General features: G+C 39.6%; 1 protein-coding gene and 1 non-coding gene across 3 annotated transcripts in view; both read left to right on the top strand.

Annotated features, from left to right (window-relative positions):
• Positions 1-24,059, top strand: part of Nedd1 (NEDD1 gamma-tubulin ring complex targeting factor) — a 39,969-nt gene that overhangs the window by 11,689 nt on the left and 4,221 nt on the right. For both annotated transcript variants that reach the window (XM_021173917.1, XM_021173918.2), the window contains exons 6-13: positions 9,890-10,119; positions 12,101-12,302; positions 12,664-12,859; positions 15,888-16,016; positions 18,175-18,222; positions 19,094-19,296; positions 20,340-20,496; positions 21,330-21,486. In XM_021173917.1, the coding sequence (XP_021029576.1) occupies positions 9,890-10,119; positions 12,101-12,302; positions 12,664-12,859; positions 15,888-16,016; positions 18,175-18,222; positions 19,094-19,296; positions 20,340-20,496; positions 21,330-21,486 (1,322 nt within the window). The remainder of the gene's footprint in view (positions 1-9,889; positions 10,120-12,100; positions 12,303-12,663; positions 12,860-15,887; positions 16,017-18,174; positions 18,223-19,093; positions 19,297-20,339; positions 20,497-21,329; positions 21,487-24,059) is intronic.
• On the top strand, positions 22,119-22,263 carry LOC115032258. Its single transcript, XR_003837904.1, has one exon. It is a non-coding gene; the product is annotated as a small nucleolar RNA SNORA79 (small nucleolar RNA).

The following is a 24,059-nucleotide window of genomic DNA, read 5'->3' as shown; positions in this document are numbered from 1 at the left end:
CTTGTATAAATTCACTTATATAGTTAACTATTTAGTCTTTCTATACTATATCTGTATTTCTAACAAAATGAAAATATTTTTAGATAGCACAATTCTAAAACTAGGATTTTAGTCTTTCTATGGCATTTCTGATACAGAAGTATTGCAACCTTCAAGCTGTATTGGCCATAAGATGGATAAGTGCATTCATTCTTACTGCTTGTGAACAGGGAATTATTGTGTTTAGGTAAAGGCAAGTAAATTTTGAAACAAAACAAAACAAAACAGCTTTTTTTTTTTTTTTTAAAGTATGTGGTAATTAAAATAATCAAAGCCAACTCATACATTTCAGGTTAGAATGGAAATCTTTATGGAAACCTTTTAAAAGAAAAATTAGTCAATTAGATATTTTCCTTGGTTAAAAGATAGTTTAATTTTTTTTCTTAAAAGAATGAAAAATATCTTAATGAGTCTTCCTTGGCTAACATTCTTTGAACATTTCTAGAGACGTGGTTCCAGTAAGGTCTTTTAAGGTAGATATGTTGTATTTGGTGTTGACACCATAGCAAATTGATAAACTTTAGTGTGACCTATTAGTAACATACAAATTAGTTATAGCCATGCCTCTTCTTACCCGTGTGCTCTCCCGTGTTGTGCTAAAGTCTGTTTTGCAGCCCATGGACCCCGACTTATGCTGCATCCTCCTCAGTTAAGGCTCTGCTATAGCTAGTTGTTCTCAGTTACAGCACGGACTGACTGGAAGCTCAGCTGCTCAGGTGGCCTTCCTTACTTCCTCTTGGCTCGCTTTTGCTTGGTGGAAGCTGTGAGTGACTATGTGAGACTGTCTAAAGCTTCCGAGTTCAGTTGCAAGATGTACTCATGTAAGGACATGGCAGTAGTGGGTCCTCCTCTAGTGCCTGTGAGCTCACCAGCCATTAAGTCTTGTATTAATGTAAGGAGATGGCAGTAGTGGGTCCTCCTCTAGTGCCTGTGAGCTCACCAGCCATGAGGTCTTGGCCAGCTTTACTGAGTTTGGCACGAGTTCCCTCCTGCTGAGTGGACCTTAAGTCCAATGACTCACCTGTTGGTTTCCTCCCCAGATATGTGTCACTGTTGCCCTGATGTGGTATCCTGTTACTATGGTTCACAGGGGAGAACTGTGGAGACCTTTTCTCCCTTGGCAGCTTGCAGGACTATGTGAGTTGGTCCTCAGGGAGGGGCCTTCAGTTCCTGCCAGCACTATCTTGATTCCTCACGTCCCAAGACCAGAATAGGTGCTGTCTTCAACAGTAGTCTGACCTGTTGTTGGAAGGCACCAAAGGGCAGTGGCCACAGACTATATTGTTTGGGAGTTTTGGGACTTCCCCAACCAATAATCAAAAGGAAGTTTCTCGTGCTTAGTACTGGGGTTTTATTTAGATAGTCTGTGGCAGTGCTTCTCACCTGTCCTAATGCTGTGACTCTTTAATATGGTTCCTCATATTGTGGTGACCCCCAACCATAGAATTCTTTCGTTTCTACTTCATAACTGTCATTTTGCTACTGTTATATCTGTTGTTGTCGATAGTCTAAGGTGACCCCAATGAAAGGGTCATTTGAACCCTAAAGGGATCACGACCCACAGGTTGAGACCGGCTGGTCTGTGGTTCTCAGAAGCATTATCACCTCAAGTATAACTTTGTGTGTGTGTGTGCGTGTATGTGTGTATAATTTTAGGTAAACTTAAAGTAATCCAATTCCCCATTGCTTTTCAAACATCTTCACAGTTATCTAACCTGGGCTCCTTCTCCCTTTGTATTATCCTTTCTCCTCAGTTAAAGCTCTCCACTTTAGTTTTTCCTCTTTCTCTCTCCAAAGTTCTAGGTCCCCCAGCTCCTCATTCCTTCCCTATGGCCACAACTAGTGGCAGATAAGACACTCGATCAATGCCGTGGGGTGTAGGGATCTAATGTTTATTCATATCTCTTTCTCAAATGAAAAGAAAAACCTTAAAATCTTAGGTGATGGATTGTAGCAATGTTGATATTCAAAGAATTTTAATTGATTAGTTTGGGATGAACTTAAGTTTAGCTTCTAGTTTAGGAAAACAGTAATGTGCAAGTCTGTCTCCAGTGTCAGTCCACCAGACCCTGAGCTCTCCCTGGGCATACTGCCTCCTCCTTGGGTAGCCGCACCTCTGTAGGACCTTTGGTAGCCTTTGGATTTACTTGGGAATATTAGGCTAAGGGATCAAGGAGTATTAGCTGCTATTGGGAACTTTTAACCATTCATTAGGTCAAGACATTACGTTACTTTCCTGGTTTTCTCCCCAACTTGGTTTGAACATCCTTAGTATGTGCACTCCCTCCATCACCCTGCTAGCTTACCAGTTAGAATTTACCCTCGGCAGTTATTTTCCTGACAGGGTCCACATCCTCAGGCGGAGCTACAGGTTGTCGATGTTTTCTTCAGGAAGGAGACTCCTTGTAGGTTTCTCAGTACTTAAGTGCGCAACCTTAAGCTTACGCATATACAGGCAACAGTAACTGAACTCCATAGTGATTATGCGTGCGTGCGTGTGTGTGTGTGTGTGTGTGTGTGTGTGTGTGTATGTGTGCGCGAACGCATGCATGTATTTGATAATAAGATAAAGAAAAAAATTAAGTGCACTTTTCCCTCTGCCTAGAACAAATGGTTATTTTTTATACACTATATTATTTCATATTCTTTGATGGGCTATACTATTAAGGCAAGACAATAGAAGTTGTCTCTTAGGAAAGTCCATGTAATAACTCTGCGCACTCATGTTTTACTGTACATAATTGAAATATGTGAAGGCATTTTTACATTAGTTCTTTCCTACATTTTAACTGCTGTTTACCTATCATTACCAGAATTGCCACTTGAGTGTTCATTAAAACATTGTATTATAAGCTTACTTAAAATTCATTTAAGATTTCAAATATATTAAATATTCATTGAAAAGTGTAAGCAGTTCATAAGATCTCAAGTGTGTTAGACACTGACATTATAAAATTCAGATATACTGTTTTTAAGCTCAGGTTTGTGTTGGTTGAGTTTACTGTACCTGGGGTTATTGAGAAAAAAGTAATAGTTAGGACCTATTTATGATTAAATTGAAAATGTTAGTTTTGTTTTTCTAAACAGTCAAGGATTTGAGGTTGTTAGAATCACCACGTTGGCTTCCTAGACAAAGTGACAAACCCTTTGTCCTCTCACTGAATCTACATCCAACTGGGATTCATGTCAGAAGTGAGGTTGCCTGGGTATACTGAGTCTCACTCTGAGCTGAACTGAAGCTATTAGTTTTTGTCTTTGTCCAAAGAAAAGGAACTGTACTATCTCTGCGGAGCTGCTGGCTTCGTGAGCGTCAGCATTGGGCAAGTCCCGCAGCCTGGGCTCACCGAGAGTTACCTTTTCCCAAGCAGCTAAAAGTGTGGGTCTGTATCATTGATGACTAAGAAGATTAAGAAGGGAATTTTAGGTAAAGCAGGTGAGAGTTTAAAACATACCACAGTACGTTTAAACACATTTGCTTTCCTTAAGCGAATATATTTTGTTTTGTATATAGATTTTGTAAGTGTTAATAAGCCTGCTTGAGTATAGAAATCTGGTAAATGAATGTAACTTAATTGCCTTTTAAAACAATAATTGTTTTGTAAACAATGAGTTTAGGGCAGAGATATAGCTCAGCTGTAGAAACTTGATAAGAAGTCTTGGGTTCTATTTCTGGCATGGCAGAAATGTTTAGATTGTAATTGGCTTTATGTTTTACATGGATTTAGAAAGCTTGACTACAGAGCTTTATTTTTAGATTAGTGATCCTTAAGTTTATGCATTAGCATAATTTATATTGGGCAAAATATTTGGCACGATAACATTTCCTTAATAATCTTAGTGATATTTCTTTAACATTTGTTATGTTCTTGCCTAGCCCCTGTATTATGTTCTCAAATATTTTTATTAATGTGAGCATAAAATAAATTGATACTTTATACCCATTTTCAAAGATACTTTTTGTATGATTTTCTCTTCCTAATATTAATGGAATTATTTGAAGAATATTACTATCTGTGTTTCCATATGCATCTTTGTCTTTCTTCTGCAATCATTATCTTTGTCTAGACTTGTTTCCTGCCTTCCTTCCTTTTGCCATCGTGCTGTGTCCCAGGCATGCCAACATTAATCCTCCTCATTTTCAGTGGCTGCATGCATTTTATTATTTAATGTCACCGCTTACCTAAAGATTCTTCTGTTCTAGATAGTTCCCAAAGTTTTATAATCACAGCAAGCACTGTATTGTAATAGTGTTATGAAAGTCACTTCTGATTTTGGCTTTTTTTTCAATAAAATTTAGGAACAGGTTCACTGTTGAGGTAATATTTTTATTCATAAACATTGAGTGGGCACCAGAGCAGTCATTAGTCCTGAGGTGTCTGTTTCTTTTACTTATTCTAATGGTTCGATAGGCAGCAGATGTTCTGGGCTCTGTAATCTAAATAAAGATTAGGGAGTAGGAGGTCTAATAAATGATATTTCTCCTATCCCTATCTTAATCAGTTAGGTGCATCTTTTCTTTGGAATGTAAGATGCCTGGCAAAGGGAAAGAAAACAAAAGAAGTTAAGTTTGCAAAGGGCAGATTAACCCAGCAGACAGCTTCACTGTGTGTTCTGTGTAGGTTAGTAATTGAATCTGCCAGGAAGAACTGACAATAGATTAACAAGAGGAAAGGTGTGCCGGCTCATTGCATGCAAGTGCATTGGATATTGCAAGGGTAAGGGGTGAATATCCAGGCTGTGGGAGCCCACAGTCCTCGGCAACATATTAATGGACAGCCACAAGTCACCATGAAACAACCTGCTTATGCATGTACATGGTCAGGAACCTTTAACTGCTTCTGTGCTGCCCCTGACACCCCCCCTCCCCCAACCCCAACTCCAAGGAAAAGCAACCATTGGGTCAGTGACTCTAAAGCCATGTACTTCCCTGTTAGATTAGTAACTCAGAGCTACTTCGAGTGCTTGAATCTCTAGGCTCTGTCTGTTCTAAGGCAGTTGAACCTGCAGCTGAACCACAAGCCCACAAGCTGAAGAGGCCGCCCAGAAAGCAAGTTAAGGATGCTGCCGGTGTTCAGCTGTTTAGATTCCACAGGGAGCACCAGAGAGAAAACACTTAAACACCAAAAAATGTGTTACACAAAAATAGCAAATAGAAAATACATTTTAAAAAGGAAAAGAATCTTTGAAACTTATGTATCCAGCAAATAATTAAAAAAAAACCCTCAAGGATATAAAAATAGTAAAATACAAAGAAAAAGTGAATGTTTTATAGATTCTGGGAAAAAAAATCAGCAAAGGACTAACATTTAAAGCAGTAGTTACCAACCTGTGGGTAGCAACTCCACATATCAGATATTTACCATTTATAATAGTAGCAAAATTAAAGTTATGAAGTAATGACAAAATTTTATGGTTTGTGGTCACCATAACATGAGGAACTATATTAAAGGGTTGCAGCATTAGGAAAGTTGAAAATCACTGATTTAAAGCATTCCTTTCTTTAGTTTTGTAATTTTTCACTATGAAATACTTTAAGATGTCAGTTCTTTTTAAAATAACAGAATTGATAATGGAAGGGCTTGTCCAGAAGAATTGAGACTGTTTCTATGGACCAGCTCTCTGACAGAAAAACGATCAATACAGCAAGAAATGGAGAAAGCATGGACAGTCTATATGAGCATCTATGGCCTTACTTAGAGCAGTTACAAATTAGCACTTACAAATTCTTAGTATCTTAATAGAAGATAGGCAAGATAAATTAATACAGTTCATAAGAACAAAGATAGATAAATGCTAACTTAGTGCTCTCATCTTAGTATCTCTGAGGGTGCTGGACAACAGAGATATAGATTATCTCAAGTCAACATTAGCAATGATAGATTTGTTGGAACCTGGAAGAGATAAATTGATATTATCCAGCTGTAAAATGAAAGAAGATATTTTACTGACGTGACTGTCGCAGTAGAATGTAATCCCAGGTATGGGCTCTATTACACTCGGCACAGATGCGTGTACAGAAAGGTACTTCAGAGGTGCCTCCAAAGATGGCAAGTCAGTTTTTCTGTAGTTGCTTAGGTGACAGGTGAATTTACTGTCTTCATTATTTCATTTTTTTCTAAATATCTGTCGTGGATATAAGAATTCCTTAGCCCATGGCCTTCTTACTTACTTTTCTAAGTCTTGCAAATGAAGTTTGCACAGTTATTGTCATTCATTGATGTGATGTCTTCAGCTACCTTTGCAGTATGATAATGTGTTAACCTTCAGTTTATTTAGGAATAAGTTTGCCAGGCCCTTATATGAAGAGTGTTTCATATTTATAAATAACCTCTTAACAAAAACAAATACATTCTTACAAAGTGATAATGTGTCGTAAGAAAAAAGAACATTGATACTGTAAGTGCTAAACAAGATAATTGCTTAATAAGTTTGGTGCTGCTGGTACCAAAGTGCATTAATATTTATTTTACATAGTGTAGCAGATTAGTACTTTGCTTGTACTTTATCCTGGTGATGTCTTGATTTTCTAAGGAGATGTTGGTTTAATTCCCGTGGAGCGATCAGAAATGATACTCTATTAATGTTACCAAGAAGATTAAAGGGTAGATGTTTAAATAAACATATTTATGGGTCTTAAACTATGTTATATATGGAAAACATTAATCATCGAATTGAAGATCCATACATAAGTCTACATGCTTGTTTTGAACACCTGTTTTTTTTATAAAGAAGCTAGAAATGCACACTGGAAAACTGGACAGCATCTTCAACAGATGGTGTGGTAAAGCTAGATAGCTACATGTAGAAGAATCCAGATCGATCCATAAGTATAACCGTGCACAAAGCTCGACTCCACGTACATCATAGACTTCAACATAAGGCCAGATGCACTGAATCTGATAGAAAAGAAATGGGGAATAGCTTGAACTGATTCCACAGGAAAAGACTTTCTAAACAGACCACCATTATTAGCACAGGACTAAGATAGACAATAAATGGAACCTTATGAAACTGAAAAGTTTCAGTGATACAAAGAACACCATCATTCAAACAAAGTGGCAGCCTCCAGAATGGGAAAAGAGTTTTACCAGCTATATATCCAATAGAGGGATAACGTCCAGAATGTAAGAAGAACTGAAAAAACTGGGTATCAAGAAAGCAAATAGCCCAATTAAAAAATGAAGTACAAATCTATAAACAGAATTCTCAAAAAGAAAAAAGGACTCTCAAATGGCTGAAAAACACTTAAATGTTCAAAATCCTTAGTTGTCAGGGAAATGCAGATTATCTTATGCTAGTCAGCATGACCAAGCTCAATAAAGCAAACCACTGCTCATGCTGGTGAGGATGTAGAACAAAGCACTCCTGCATAGCTGGTGTGAGGGCAAACTTACACAACCACTATGGGAATTGGTGTGGTGGCTCCTCGGAAAGATGGGAGTCGATTTTCCTCAAGATCCAGCTATGCCATTCTCAGGCACATACCCAAAAACTGTTTCATCCACCACAGGGACACTTGCTTAGCTAACTGCTGTCTTTTCATAAGTCAGAAGTAAAAGCAGCCTAGGTGTCTTGTCATTAGATGCATGGATAAAGAACACGTGCTGCATTTATACCATGGAATTTTACTCCATTATTAAAGAAAATGAAGTCTTGAAATTAGCCGGTAAATGGGTAAAACTCGAAAAAAAATCATCTTGAGTGAGGTAACCAGAAGGAAAAATACAGTATGCATTCACTTGTGAGTGGATGTCAGTTGTTAAATCAAAGGTAAGCAGACTACAGTCTTTTAGAATCACAGAGGTGATTCACAATCATAAAATTATTTTTTTTTGCTACTTCATAACTGTAATTTTGCTAGTGTTATCTATTATAATATAAATATCTGATATCCAGGATGGTCTTAGGCCGTCCTTGTGAAAGGGTTTGTTGACTCTCAAAGGGCTTGCGACCCCAAGATTAAGAACCACTGGTATAGAGTAAGTGGCTAGGAAACAATGCATTCTCTAGGACCGTGGAATAGGTAATAGAGTAGATAGTTATGAATATATGGGTGGGGTAGGGACTAGAACAGGAAGATAAATGGGGAGGGAAAGAGAAGAGGGGAACGAGGAAGCGAAGATGAGGAGGAGAGGGACAATAAAATTAAGAGTAATTTGAGGGGTTATATGGAAACCTAATACAGTAGAAACTTTCTAAATTGTGTGTGCGTGTATGTTAGTGTTCTAATAACAGTGACAGCTGTAAGTGGATGTCTTTTGTCACTAGCTGAAGCTCCAGTACCAGTACACTAGTGCAGTGGAGGCACAAAGCCTGTGGGAGTGATGAACCAGTACCTGAGGGGACGTAAGGCCCACTCCATGAGAAAGAGATCTGACACTGCGTGGGTGAGCAGAAGCGAAGACTAGATAGCCAAGAGACAGGGAAAAACAAATACTACTTTTCTACAAAAGGAATGTAGCAATAAAATGGCTCCTAATGACGACATTCTGCTGGCCTGATAGGTCACTGCCTTGCTCACCCATGATCAGAGAAGCTTCCTCCTGCAGCAGATGGGAACAAACACAGAGACCCACGGCCAGACGATACACAGCAAGAGTGAGAGACCTTGGAACACTCCACCCTAATTGGGAGGTCTCCACAAATCCCTCCCACTCTGGGCTCAGAGAACCCTGTGGAAAAGGAGGTGGAAAGAGTTTGGAGTGGGGACGACAAAAAAACATAGCCTTCTAAGCATAGAACCAATGCACATATATAGTCAGAGGCGGTGTGCATGAACCTGCAGGAGTCTGAACCAGTGAGGTCTCAGAGATGAAAGAAATGGCCACATATCCCCATCTCTAGCCCAGACATTATCTCCAGTTGATAGCCACTTGTGAATGAAAAATGAGTTTTCTCCAAGAGAGTCTCAGCAGAGAAACAAACTACTCTCAAGCATAGGCTACGTGCTCCACAGGATGGTCAGCTGAGAGCAAACTCGGTGGCATCTTTTCAGGTTCCTGTCTCATAATGTCATGTCGAGGCTTTTCAATATTTTTAAATTTTTACTTTTACTTTTGTTTGACTTTTTTTGCCCTACAGATTTTGCATATGTATATTATGAGTTACAGTTTTTTTTGTGGGGTTCTTGAATGTTATTTTATTATTAACACAGTTAATTATGATGCCAATAGAAATCTGAACACAGTATTTTAGGGAAGGTAGGTATAATTCAATCAATTTTAATCAAGTTGTATTTATTCAGCCTGAATTTTCTGGTCCAGAAAATAAACTAGAAAGGAAGCCTATCTTCTGGTGGGGATTAGTGTTTAGAGCTGCAAGTCCTGTGCTGCCTTCAGGCTGACATGTTTTCAAAGGAGGTTTAGCCCATTCCAGTGTGGAGGAACCCATCTTCTGTACCTAGGCCTTACTGTGCTGCTTACTGTGTTGGAATGTCAGCTCCACAGGAATGCATCCCAGAGCCTGAGGGCTGTAGAAGTGAGTGCAAAATATCTTCACCCTCTCCCAGGGTTCTCTTGTGATCTGACTGTGCTTGGGCCTTGTATATATGGTGACTGCTCTAACCAATGTAGACAATGTGGATGTGTTATATTAAAAGTTTTCCTCTGACATGGAGGAGATTGAAGAAGCTGTGTTATCTAAGATAAAATCGTGACAGATATTCAACTAATAGAATATTGAAATGTTGCAGGGTCATCTTATAGCACACTAAATAACATGGTGGAGGTTGTGATCTAACATGTCTGTCTTTAAATCAGAGAATACCTAGCCCGGCATAGACAGAGTTGGTGGGATTGAGTCATGTTTATGAATGTTTGTGTCACGTCAATGTGTCTTTATTATCTCACAGCCTATCCGGCACATCAAGTACTCATTGTTTAGGAAGTCTCTCTTGGGCAGCGTTTCGGATAATGGAGTAGTGACTCTCTGGGATGTGAACAGTCAGAGTTCATACCACAGCTTTGACAGTACACACAAAGCCCCAGCTTCAGGCATCTGCTTCTCTCCTGTCAACGAACTGCTGTTTGTAACCATAGGCCTGGATAAAAGAATCATCCTCTATGATACTTCAAGTAAGAAGTAAGTGTCACATTGTCATGAGTACTTGTTTTGAGACAGGACCGTACCTAGCAAAGGCAGGCCTCAGACTTGCTAGTTAGCTAAAGATGACCTTGAACTTCTGATGCTCTTGTCTTGCTGAATGATGGAATTACAGGTGGACGTCACCACACCTACATGATGTGCTGCTTAGGGTTTTATGTGTGCAAGGCGAGCACTCTGTCCCCTGAACTCCATCTCCAGGCTTAGTGTGTTCATGCTTTAACTTAGTGACAGATAGCTCATTAACAGACGTTTGTGACTTACACAAGCATCGGATCACTATAAAGGGATCAGATATTTGTACACTTGATGTATCTAATATTTTACATACATACATCTAATGATGTATCTGATAATTTTCTTTGTTTTCTTACACAGAAAAGAATGGATACAACATAGACATTAGGGTACTTTTAGACCATGAGTGAAGTGTGTGTGGGGGGGCAGGCTTCACTATACATCTTTATTTCAGAAGTCTAAAGATTCTTTTGTAAAATGAAACTAAATATACCTTTTAAAAACAGTTTTGTTAGCCGGCAATGGTGGTGCATGCCTTTAATCCCAGTCCTTGGGAGGCAGAGGCAGGCAGATTTCTGAGTTCGAGGCCAGCCTGGTCTACGGAGTGAGTTCCAGGGTAGCCAGGGCTATACAGAGAAACCCTGTCTCGAAAAACCAAACCAAACCAAACCAAACCAAACCAAACCAAACCAAACCACACTACACCACACCACACCACACCACACCACACCACACCACACCACACCACACCACACCCCAAACCACACCACACCACACCACACCACACCACACCACACCACACCACACCACACCGGAACGGAACGGAACGGAACGGAACGGAACGGAACGGAACAGAACAGAACAGAACAAAACAAACAAAAAACCAGTTTGGCTTTAAATTAATTTATTTTCTGTATCAGAGTTTCTAAACTAGTTATATTCTAGCCTGGTGCTTCTGTCACGGAGTGCTGTCCTGAGCACTGTAACGTATCTCAGCACTGGCCTCCATCTCTCCCAGTAAGTTCTGTGATGTTTGCTGAGGCATGATAGTCTGCAAACATTACCAGATAGCCCTAAAAATGTTACCTCTGCTTCGGTACATGGTCTTTGAACCATTCAAACCCTTCTTGTGTGATAACTGTGCTCAATTTAGAATTAAAAAAAATAATAATTTATAGATCCTATGCTAAGGTCACTTACTGTCACAGGACAACCCTTCTTGTGTGATAACTGCTCAATTTAGAACGTTAAAAAGAAAAAGAAAGAGGAATGTATAGATCCTGTAGAATGCTAAGGCTCCTTACTGGGGGGAGATACCAGAACCGGGCCTTGCTGCAACACTCCAGTACTTAGTTACTGTGGCCTGTTTCACTCTCTGCTCTTCTTAAAATCGTTCACTGACAGCCTCTGTGGTCAGTAAGCCATTTGTTTTCCTCTAGTACCAGATAAACCAGCAAAGAGCAAGTCAGTATCAGTTGCCTGTCTGTGGTCTGGCCACATGAACTATATTGTTTTTGCCTTTTGGTCAAGAGATGCACAACTCAGAGCAGAGTAGCATCTGCTCCTGTGAAAGGTCACAGTCCCTCCAGAGACGGGCAGGCCACTCAGTAGAAACTGGATATGTCGAGCCCGCTCAGCCCTGAGGCTGTGCCTGTTGTCACACACGCTGCCAGAGAGCACTTAATCCAGGAGACAGGAGGTCCACTTGGAAAGTGTGGGCTGCACCGGTGTGATGTGAGCAGACAGACGGTGGGATGTTCATTCTTTACAGGTCGTGCTGTTAGACGTGTCTGTGAGCCGTATCCAAACCGCTTTAAGCAAGTATTTGGGATATTCATTGTTTGCCCAGTTCTAAGTGTTCTTGATAAGTAGCTGTGTCCTCTAAGCTTATACTCCTGCATACACTAATGCATTTGCATATTCTCCTCCTCCTCCTCCAAAGGCTAGTGAAAACTTTAGTGGCCGACACCCCTCTGACTGCAGTAGATTTTATGCCGGATGGAGCCACTTTGGCTATTGGATCTTCCCGTGGGAAAATATATCAGTATGACTTAAGGATGCTGAAATCTCCCGTGAAAACCATCAGTGCCCACAAGACATCTGTGCAATGTATAGCATTTCAGTACTCCACATCTCTGACGAAGGTGAGATAGTCTCTTTTCAACATTTTCTATTTTCCTAGAGATTGCTAACTCAGAAAATGAAAATTATCTCTTGTCAACTAAACACAGCATTGTATTGCTTTGTAGTTATTTTATATGGTGACATTACATATCGTTTGAATATAAAGCCTTTTGAGATTTGATTTTAAAATTATTTAGTATTTAATTTTTCTATGTAAGAATTTTAAAATGTGTTGTTTAGAGCAAAGTTCAGATATAGCAGCAATCTTCAGATTTATAAGAAGAAAAATTAAGTTTTTAATTTTGTACGGCACTTATAAAATATTAATGTTTATAATGACACATTAGTAACCTGAGCTTTTAAATATTCTATTCCATTTAGGCAAGTTTAAGCAAAGGCAGCTCAAATAAGGCCGCAGCAGTGAACAAACGGAGTGTCCCTGTGAGCAGCAGCAGTGGGACTGCCCAGAATTCTGGAATTGTCAGAGAAGCACCCAGCCCTTCCATTGCCACAGTTCTCCCACAGCCCGTGACAACAGCTCTGGGCAAAGGATCAGGGGCTGCTCAGGACGAAGCAGGTAATGTTGCTGATGTCAGAGTGATCTGAGGTCTTTGTCTTTTCCCCACCATCAGCCCTTTCTTTGAGAACCTAGGACTCATTTGAGTACTTAGGCAAAACTGGTTAGTAGATACCATTGAAAAACTTACTAACTTTGCTTGTTATGGAGCTCTTAAGAGCATTTACTCTCTTCACCTAGATTTCTGTTGTGAGAAGAGTGGATTATTTCAGCCATTTGTCTTTAACACTCCTCCGACGGGCTGATCTTCCCTTTTGTCCTGAGCAGAATGGGAACATCAGTGCCGTCTGTGTGGTTTGACCTTAGTCAGGAGTGTAAAATGCAAAAACAAGGTGAAGAGCTACTCTTGGTTCTTAATGTTTCAGCTCTCAAAATGAAAAGTAAGTCAGCTGGGAGGATAAGTATTTTGAAATGCCGAGTAGTAGCTGGAAGTTAGTGTCCAGGTGATCTCTAAGGATGATCTCGTTGACTCTGGTGGGCCATAGGAAGGTACAGTGTAGTAGTGGCTTCTCTGTTCTTCGCCTGTAACAGGAGCCACAGTCTATGAATTCTCAGAAACACTTTGCACTCAGTAGTGACTCAGGTACACTGACTTGACTTTGCCAGTCAAGGCCTTGATCCTTAGCATGAATTTACTACTTCCAAATAACAGCAGAACTTCTGTGTGTTGACTCTGATAGTGTGGGATAACTGTTCTCACTATCAGTTTCTTGTGATGTTCTGTGTCACTGCTATAGAATAGTCACAACATATAGAAAAATAACGAGGTCCAGTTTTAAGATCTTAGAGATACTGTGGTTGTTTACCTAGAAGAAATTATTTTTGAAATATAACTGAATAATGTCTCCTAAAATGCTTAATTAACTGTATTATGAAAATTTGCCATTATTTTCATAACTAATTCTGCAATTCTTTTTCATGACTTTAAAAAATTAAAATAATGGTTTATAAACTGGGAAGTAGAGCATCAGTTTTTAATAAACAGCTCTTCTTTAAGGATGGCCACTCTCATTAGCAAATGAAGACCTGGACTTGCAGGTTACTTACAGTGACAGCTCTCAACAGTCTCAACATTTCTGGCCATAAGAAGTACTTGCTTTGTCCCCACAAGCAGATTTCTGTTTGTTTTGAAGCAGCTGTCAGCTTATAGAGAAGTTTTACTCATAGTGCTGAGCTCTTGAACTCTGCCTTTTGGCAAATTCACAATTCATAAGCTTATTCCCAGTTGTTTCCTTACTCTCTGTTGTTTTACATACACAGATACATCTTCACTTAGCCCTACTTGCTGTGTGTGTGTCTCTGTGTGTAAATATGTATCTCTGTGTGTGTGTCTGCAGGTGCATGTGTGCTATATGTGTCTGTGTACCGTGTGTGCGTGCGTGCGTGTGTGTGTGTGTGTGTGCGCATGCGTGCCTGTCTGTGCAGGCACATGTGTACCCGATGACAGCTTTGGGTATCACATTCCTTGCAGACTGTCTGCCTTATTTTTGGAGTCAAGGTTTCTCACGGGGTTGGAACTTGCCAAGCTAGCTGGCTAGCAAGCCGCAGAGATCCCTTTACCACCTCTGCCTCGCCATTGCCGGGACTTCAAGCAGTTGCTTTTTTTCTTGTGGGGTCTGTCGGCCACCTTCAGGTTCTACTGCTTTTAGGACAAGCACTTTTCTCACTGAGCCGTCTCCAGGCCACTGCTGTCTCATTGCTTTCTGCTTATACACTAGGATAGCATTTAACATTTAAGATAATTACAGCAATCAGAGAAAATGTATCTCAAGTGTCTGGCACATGAGACAGTAAGTGATAGAACAGTGATATTGTAGTCATAGTCATAACCATGATGCTGACTTATTTTGAGATTAATCTGCAGTTAATCTAAAGTTTTAAAAATTCTAGTTTCTACTCTAGTTAACTGATCGAGTAATTGAAAAGAACCTCTATAATTTGTTGCTGATCCTTGGTTTAAGTAGGAAACAGCAATTTTAGAAGTGAAAAGAAAGGCTTCAGTACTATGTTTTTATGATACTAACCCTCTGGTTATTCATTCAAATACACTAAAAACCTAGAAAAATGAGGCAAGCCTCTCCTTCCCCACGTGATCTGCTTCCAGCCCAGTCCCTGTGTAACCAGAGTTAACCCTGAAACCCTTAGCCTCACAGTGCTCCGTTCCAGCTGTGTCACTGCCAGGCTGGAACCCCTGCTGGAAACACCGTTCAGGGTTATGATACACAGACCCGTGGGTTTTTAGCAGTTTGTTTTTAAGTTCATTTTCTTAGCCCAGCTTTGTCAGCTTTGGAAATTCAGTTGACTGTCATCTCTGGCTTCTAGTTTCCATTTGAGACTGAGATGTCAAGTCAAACTCCTTTTAAAATGTATAGCAGCATGCTGCCAGTCAGAAGCTAGAGCTTGCTGCTAACACAGCAAGATGGTCCTTATTCCATGCTTTCTCCCACAGAGCCTTAGCTCTAAAGCTATGTGCTATGTGCTATATGCTAGCTAGTCCTTTTCTCTTGCCTACTGCACTCTTCTTTATGAGTCTGATACCCTCCTGTCCTTATTGCTAGTAATGCTCTGAGTTACAAGTCCTTTAGTTGGGTAACAATGAGAGTAAGGAAAGTTAAACTCCCACTATTAGTGGAAGAAGACTTCAGATGGGGATAAAGGCCCACTGTCTACAAGTTGGAGAGCAAATGTTTGTTGTCTCTTGTAGTATGTTAGACATCATGCATATGCCTTGTGGATTTATCTTAATCAGTTGTAGGCAACCAGGCATAACAAACATAGATTGTATTTAGTACACTTTAAGAGGGCAGCAGAAGCATATTAATAATTTTAGAAACCTTCCAATGAAGTGGTGTCTGTGAACAAATGACTTTAGAAAAGCCCTTTACTGACATATTCTGCTGCTTTTCTTGATGCTTAATTATAAACTTGCACCAGAGTGGGTAATGTTCATTTTACAGTCTGGCTTCTGATGTTAGCAGCTATTTACATTGATGTAATAACACTGAGTCTTGTATCTAATTCTTCCAAGGTTTGGCTCGAAGCAAAACTACAGATATTTTCTCTAAGGAAACAGATGCTGGAAAAAGTCAGGATTTCTCCAGCTTTGATGATACTGGGAAAAATAGTTTAGGTGACATGTTCTCACCAATCCGAGATGGTAAGTGTGTCAGATCAGGACCTAGTCTTAGATGTGGGTCTAAGTCATACAGTGCTTTGTTCATTTTCTCAGTTCCTGAACTGGATCTTTCCTGGATTTGCTATGTGAGAAGTTGCCATGTTTCAGCAAATGCTGGTCACTGTACATGGCTCAGTCCCCGCCACCCAGGGTCTTTTGTGTGTTAAGCGAGTGCTCTGCCTCTGAGCTTAGGTGCCAACACAATGTCTTAAGACAGTCTACCATGATAAACAATCTTTGACTTGTGTCTGCTTCAAATAAATCTCCTTAAAATCTTGGTTGTTTGGTATGCAAAAATAAGGATTATTAGTATTTCTTTGGTATTTATTTAGCTTTCTAGGTAATAGACTACCTCCTCTTGGGCACTTGTATATGATAGTTTCATGTGTGTGTTATATAATCTCTGCCACTACCCTGTAAAGGCACCACTGAGAAGAGACCATTGTCACCTTGATGCATGGACACAATGTATATCATTGTCCCGCTGTGCTTTTTTAGTTCTACTGAGGCTCACACTCCTTAATGGGATGGTTTCAGTGCTAATAGCAGTATCAGTGATCCAGGAAAATATCTGGAGAGCAATTTGACAGATAAATTATTCATGTTTTCTGGCCTATTAATTCCATTTCTACCAATTTACCTCAGAAAATATTCACAGACATCTGTAAGATTTGTGTGTTTACAGGGTTTTGTTTTTTTTTTTTTTTTTTTTTGTAATATTGAAGAACCAGAGAGACTCTAACATGTCCATAGTAGAAGATTTAAACACACACAAACTCACACAACTTTTGCAACTTTTGTATATTTAAGACCTAAAGGAGGGGCTTTTTTGCAAGAATAAATTAATGAGCAGCCTAGCTTTTCCTTTAGTTGCTGCACCATTTTTCAAATGTAAAATTTTGAGGTATATGTCTCCATCCATTGAGGTGTCACTCTTTCTTTTGTTTTTTTGTTTTTGTTTTGTTTTTTGAGACAGGATCTCTCTTTGTAGACTAGATTGGCCTTGAACTCAAAGATCCACCTGCCTCTGCCTCCTGAGTGCTGGGATTAAATTTGTGTGCTGCCCACCACCCAGCTAGGAGGCTTCTTAATTTAAGGAAAATGTGGACAAATATGCTTGCTTTGTTGACTAGGAATTGGTTTTAATTCCAAGGGTGAAATTCTCTAAGGAAAAGGCTTAATCTCTGTGCCTCAGTTTCTTCATCTATTAAAAATAATTTTTATATTATAATGAACACAAGAATTTTGTGTGTTAGGGGTATTGACATCTAAGCTCATTTGAGCAGTTGCCTAACACAGAAATCTGGTACACTCAAGAGAGAAAGGGGGAGGAGAAGAGGGAGGGAGGGAGAGAGACAGACAGAAACAGAGACAGACTAGGTAATCATGTGCTTATTGGCCATTTGTATTTCTGATGTATTTTTTACTGGCCTTTGTCCACTCTTCTGTTAATATGTTAACATTCAGTTCACAGTTTTTGTTAGGTATTGGCAAATGAATAATTATAATATTGCAATAGTCTGTGATTGAAGTTAGTATCAATAATGCCACATGTTTTTATAACATTGTAATACTGGTAAAATATTCTTACTTTATTTAATTACCCAAACAACTTTATGAGACAATCAAGGCATTATCTCTAGTGTAAACATACAAAAATTGAAGTTTAACTGTATTGGAAGCTTGCCCCAAATCAGAAAGGTACCAAATAGAATCAGGGAAACTGGGCTGTTGGACGCCAGCACCTACTTTTGGGCTTGTTCATGCAATGCTATCTCCTTACATGATCATGGGATTCTGAGGGAATGAATTCTAAAAGAATGAAAGAGACTCCCGACTGAGTCTGATGTTGATGTCTGGCCTTACTCATGCTCAGGAGTGTCAGTCTCTGCCCTCTTGGGAGAGGGAGCAGGAAGCCCAAGTTGCCTCAGCTGCTGCTGCTGCTGCTGCTGCTGCTTCTTCTTCTTCTTCTTCTTCTTCTTCTTCTTCTTCTTCTTCTTCTTCTTTCTTCTTTCTTCTTTCTTCTTTCTTCTTTCTTCTTTCTTCTTTCTTCTTCTCCTTTTTTTGCAATTTTTAAAAATATTAAACTGTATTATAAAAATGTTACAATAAAAAATTTGATTTTCTTATTTTATTATAGATGCTGTAGTCAGCAAAGGAGGTGATGAATCTATAGGCAAAGGAGATGGTAAGAAATCTTGAAGTATCTTCATGAAGATACACTGTAATGCTGCTGTTGCTGCTCTGTAATACTTACCCCAGCTCCTTTAGCTGTAGATAGCCAACACTTGGCATCTCACTGTCTCATGGAGTTAAGTATCACTGGCCAGATGCCATTCATTGGCTCCTGATCTCTCCTTTCTTGATGCTTCAATTAAGGAATTGGCTAGAGCTGCATTCAGCTCTGCTTCCAAGTTCATTCGAGTGGCTTTTGACTGTAGAGACCAGTTTCTTGCCCCCTTGGACATCCTCTCAACTGAGTTGAAAACAGAGCAGCTGCTTCCCTCCTAGTGGACAGCGAGATCAAGGGTAACTGAGAGAAGCCAGACTAGCTGAACTTGGAAGTGACAACACACCCTTTAGCCATACTTCTTTCCTTCGTCTAACTCAGGCACACAAAGGCAGAGATCCCCAGGTCATCTTACAGGCTGCCACAGACCCGTACAAGTTAGAGCTCTCAGTTATCAAGAACTAGGGCTGCCTCAGTCATTGACTGTGGTTTGTAGTTTTCAAAGTATTTCTACAAGGGAAGAACCTTTGTAAGACATCCTTGCCATGTAGCCCAGGCTGTCCTGTGTAAAGCTCCTGAGCACATCGATGCTCCTAGGTACATGGTTTTTCAAAGGCTTACCACACTTCCAGAGAGGAAGTAGTGTCACCATTGAAAGGATGTACCCCCCTCAAGTCCACATCATTTTAGCTGAGAAGTAAGCCAGCCTTCTGAGTCCTGATCCCCTATTTTTTGTCAAATTTTTTGGCATTATTTTAAGAAAGTGCTTATACCCAGTGTTTAGGGTTGGGAGACATCTTAAACTTATGGGGTTTCCTTTCTTTCCCAGGCCTTGACTTTCTACCACAGCTAAACTCAGTGTTCCCTCTGAGGAAGAATGCAGGTGCCTCCAGCAGTCTGGTGCTGCACTCCAGCCCTCTTAATGTCCTCATGGGATCTTCAGGGAAAGAAGAAAATGAAAGCCATGATCTGTCAGCTGATTCTAAAAGAGCATACCTAGGGAAGCCGGAACCTAAGGACTCCATAAAGCAGGTATCCACCAGGAAGGAATACCCAATTTAAAGTTTATCATTCAAGGGGTGACCACTGATATGTGTCTTAATTATTGATGTCTTGTACTTACTAGGCAGGAAAATAGTTTTAAATCTTGATGCCGGTTTTTAATAACTGAAGAGCACTTCCGGAGCCTGTCAAATCTTGTCTGTATTACAGATAACCACGCATCTGCAAAAGGATATCTCATAACTGATTTTTTTGAGGAGAAATAATTTTTATTCTCATGAAGGCAAGGGAAAGACTCAACTTGATGTTTAAACAGAAAAGTTAAATTAAAATAGTATATTATAACTCTATATCTGTACATTCTTCATTCTTATTGAAGAAAAGAAATTTCCAGCTAATTCTAACTTCTGAGAAGTAAAGCTGAAACACTGGGGATGTGTTTTATGCATATTTTCAGTTCACAGGGTCTGCTTGAGTAAAATTCTGATTTCTTAAGGAGACATAAAAGAAAAGAGATATGTTGAAAAGGGAGGAAATTCTTTTAAAATATATTTCTACTGCAGCCTAAAGCAAGCAGGTGATGAAGTGGTTCTTAGTGTTAGAGCAAATCTGAGGTTGCTAAGAACGAGGATTAGCACCTAGGGGTCTCAGGGTAAGGGGAGGTTACGTCTGTAGGTATTCAAATCACAGTGTTCATTTTTCTTATTTACATTTAAAACTACAAGGTAAAAGAGAATCAAGTCAGAAGTACAAAAATGTCTTTAGTTTTCAATATTTCCATCTAGATACTACATGAAAGTCCAGAGTTCTCTTCTCTCCCCTCCTTCCTCTTCCCAGGGATTTGCATTTTCGCCTGTAGTCAACAAGTGCTTAGTAAATTAGCTTTTTGAAAATTCACATTTTGATTAACGTGCTTGCTGTGCTGCTAGCACTAGCTCCTCAGTCTCTCTCTGTTCTTCATTTTTCTGACCCTGCCCTTTGGAAGAAAGCAGTGAGAATTACATACAAAGTTTGTGGGTAATATAATAATATAAGAAATGCATATTAAAGTGACTGTTTGTTTTAAATACAAGTTTACAAAGTTGATCTCCTCTGGTGCTGAACCTGGAATTCTAAATACCTGTCCATCGTCTAACCAAGCAAGAAATCTTGAAAAATTTGAAAAGCCAGAAAAAGATATTGAAGCCCAGTTGATACATGAACCCTCAGTCAATGGCTCCTCAACTACAGGTAAGCACATTGAACGTCCTTAGGTTTGAAATCTGCATTTGGGAAGGTTCCTGATTGTTTCGCTTTTAAGGGATAAATAGAATAACCATAGACCAGATAACGGTAAAGGAATGCATTTATAGACAGCTCACCAGCATGACTTCTCCTTACTAGAAGACATGAGCGGTTAAATCCATCAACCCTGATTTGATCATTTGATATGAGCCTCATTCTCAGTCCAATATATAAGGGCTTGATTTAACTCAGTGTGCATAATGAAGAAAAGCTTTTTGGAAAGGCTTGGGTAATACCTGAAATCTGTAGAAAATTTGAATTAGGTTATATTGTTAGAGTTTATGCCATAGACACATAAGACCCAGTTTCATTTAAGGGAGCTAAGCTGGTCTCTAAGAGAAGTTGCCTGTTCAGAAGATCTCTTTACAGAGAACTGGTTCTGCATTTGTTAAAGTCTAAGGCTTTGCCAGTGGCAGCTGCTTCAAGCCTGTGTTCCGCCTGTTTGTTTTCAATAGTCCTGGTTTGTCTGGTTTGTGGTATGGCTTGTCACATACATCTTTTATAAGAGGAAATGGTTCAGGGACTCTTCAAGATTAATCCCTCTGTCATGTGTTATTACATTAGACAGTTGGCAGTTTATATATACGGATAAATGACTGTTAGAAATAATGTCATAGAAAGTTTCTAAAATTTGTACTCCAGACAGCGAGTTTTTCTAAATGTCATAGGAACCCTGTTCTTATGCAGTTTCCGAAGTCTTTCTTTACCAAATCTTATTTAGAAATGCTTGATATTGTTTAGTCCAAGTTAATTATCATTGTTTTCTTCATTTGTTTTAGTACCAAAGGCAGCATCCTCCATCACCGCTGGAGTAGCCAGTTCACTCTCAGAAAAAATAGTCGATACCCTTGGGAACAGTCGGACAAGTGCGCCGCTTACCTCAGTCCAGATCCGCTTCATTCAGAACATGATACAGGAAACACTGGATGACTTCAGGTAGCATTGAGAGACTGCTCGCCCCTAGTCCCTGAGTTTGTCTTTACCTGTGTGAAACCAGAACCAGAATTCATCTTGGTGATTTGTATATGTGTCTAGGTTGTGAGGACCACAAAAACAGAAAATATGAGTTTTGACCTTTTCGTAGTACACTGTGGAGAGGCACATTTGCCAGCCTGATGGAGAAGTCTAGTGTGCGGCCCAGACTTTGAGTCTTCAGAATATGGGCAGATTTCCATATACTCAAATGTTGTTCTTACATCCAATACTTACAGGTCACCTTTAAGTGCTCTATAGCAAGTGATGTGGGAAACAGACATTTTATGCTTGTTTTATATTTTGTGTGGGAGCTAGGGAAGGGAACAGTTGTCTCTGCACCTATGTGGAGGTCATAGGTCAGACTTCGGGATCCGTTCTCTTTTTCTGCTGTGTGGGTTCTGGAGATTAAACTTTAGTCTCCAGGCTTGGCTGCACCACCACACCAAACCTGAAAGACACCTCTTAATGTACTTCTAAATGCCTTTAGATAGATGACGTCAGGATATTACAAATATGTATATATGTAGATATAAATCTTTCTATAATGTACTGTGTTCTTTCTGCCATTTGAATTTTCAGGATAAAGTTGTGTTTGATGACTGTTCCTCCTGTCGCCTTTAGGTATGGCGCTAGGATTTTAGGTCATCATAAATTAAAATAGATTTTTTTCACTCAGAGAATATTAAGACGTTGTGATTATCTCTATGTAGTCTCTGAAATTTGCAGGATCAAACAAAAAATATTAACATGTGTTCTAAAACATTACTGCTTCATTTTCATGGTTATTTCAGGGTTTGGAAGTTATTTTCAGTCACTAATGTTTTTTAATAAGATTTTCCCCCCTTTCTAACCTGTAATTTCTTGGATTTTGATGAGAAGAAAATTGGGGATATGTAGTTTTTAATTGGTGCACATTTTTTAATGATTAAAATATTTTTAAATATATTTTTAAATATTTGAGATTTTCTTTTTGAAAGATCATCTTTTTGATAATAATGGTGTGCCTAGTTTATATATGTATCAGATATTAATAGAGAAGTGGGAATCTTCCCACAGTGGCCTTAGTTTCTTTAGAATAAGTACATTGTATCCTGTTTTGATGTGTGTGTTTGTTTAATGTAAAGCAATTCATGATTGGCAAATAGGGTACTGTACACAGTGTAACAGGAATTTTGTCCTATAACAACAACTGGACTAAAGTGGATATATGAACACAGTGAATCTGGCTATCTCCTGCTTTCTCGTAGATTGCTGTGGCAGTGTGGTCTGTTCTGAAAGCATTTGGTTTGTGATTGTTTCCATCTCTGGATGTGTTGCCCTTTCATCTCTTAATGTCACATCCTCAATCTGTTCTTCTTTCCCTTCCATTAAGTGACCATCAGGTTTTCTCAGTAAGATCATATTCAGTGTTTATGTAGCGGACTTTTATCATGCTTTTAAGTATGCTGGTGTTTTTATTAGGGCTTGTTTGTACTCAAGACAGTTCCATAGATTCTGAGTAGTCTGCTTCAGTCCTTTCTCTCTGTGTCCTCTTATTTTCAGTGCATGGTTTTAAAAGATAAAAGAGTTTTTGAGGACACCATAAATATTTAAGGCCTGATAGGAAAACTATTTGGATAACAGCTAAGTCTAGTGCAAATAAAATGATGTTGAAAACAGAGAAAGGGAGAAGTTTTCTCCGGAAATTTAGGAAGGTATCACCGAAGAGAAGTTTATTTACACTAAAGTGTGTGGGGACAGCATGAGAAGAGACATGGTTATAAATTCTAGGAATGTCCACAGAGAGAAGGAACTGCGCCAGACACGAGAGCAGAGGGGAGTGTTTAGGAAGGCTAAACACAGAGTTAATAGAACCTGGTAGTGCTTACTGCCTGTTTATTTTACAAGCATCTGAGTGTCACTTCACTGATGACTGCCAATTCACAAGGTGGGCTCAGGCCTTCCTTTCAGCAGAGAAGGCTCTGAGTCCCAGGTGGAGTCTGCTTCGCAGCTGGGCCACCACCTCTTTGCATTATCAGGGGTTTCCATTTCTAAGTCTGTTTCTGGCTTCCTGTTCCTTCGGCCCTAGTGGCTCAGGGTTTCTAAGTTAGTTGCTCTGCCTCTGCGTTCAGTAAGTTATATACAGCCACCTCCGTCACTGTGGGTCACAGAGGGGGCAGTGTGGAGAGGCACTTGGTCATGTCTTTTAGCTCTCATGGCTGATTCTCTTTGTAAAAACCATAGCACAGGCTTTTCATAGTATGTCATTCCTGCCCCCTAGACATCACATTCTCTGTGCCCTAGGGGGTCTCTTTCAACCATGAGTCTTTATTGTTTATTTTTAATATAAGCATTTAGTCAAGGCCCAGGGGGAAAAGTTGGTCATGGCAGACTTGACAGCAGATGGTCTTAGAATTGTAAACTCTGTGGCCAGTCTCAGTTGACCATAGCTGGGCAGTGGTGGTTGTCTTAGTCAGGGTTTCTATTCCTGCACAAACATCATGACCAAGAAGCAAGTTGGGGAGGAAAGGGTTTATTCGGCTTACACTTCCATG

The sequence above is a fragment of the Mus caroli genome, chromosome 10, assembly GCF_900094665.2.
Source record: "Mus caroli chromosome 10, CAROLI_EIJ_v1.1, whole genome shotgun sequence".
Classification (NCBI taxonomy): Eukaryota; Metazoa; Chordata; class Mammalia; order Rodentia; family Muridae; genus Mus; species Mus caroli.
This window is presented reverse-complemented; position numbering and strand designations above follow the sequence as displayed.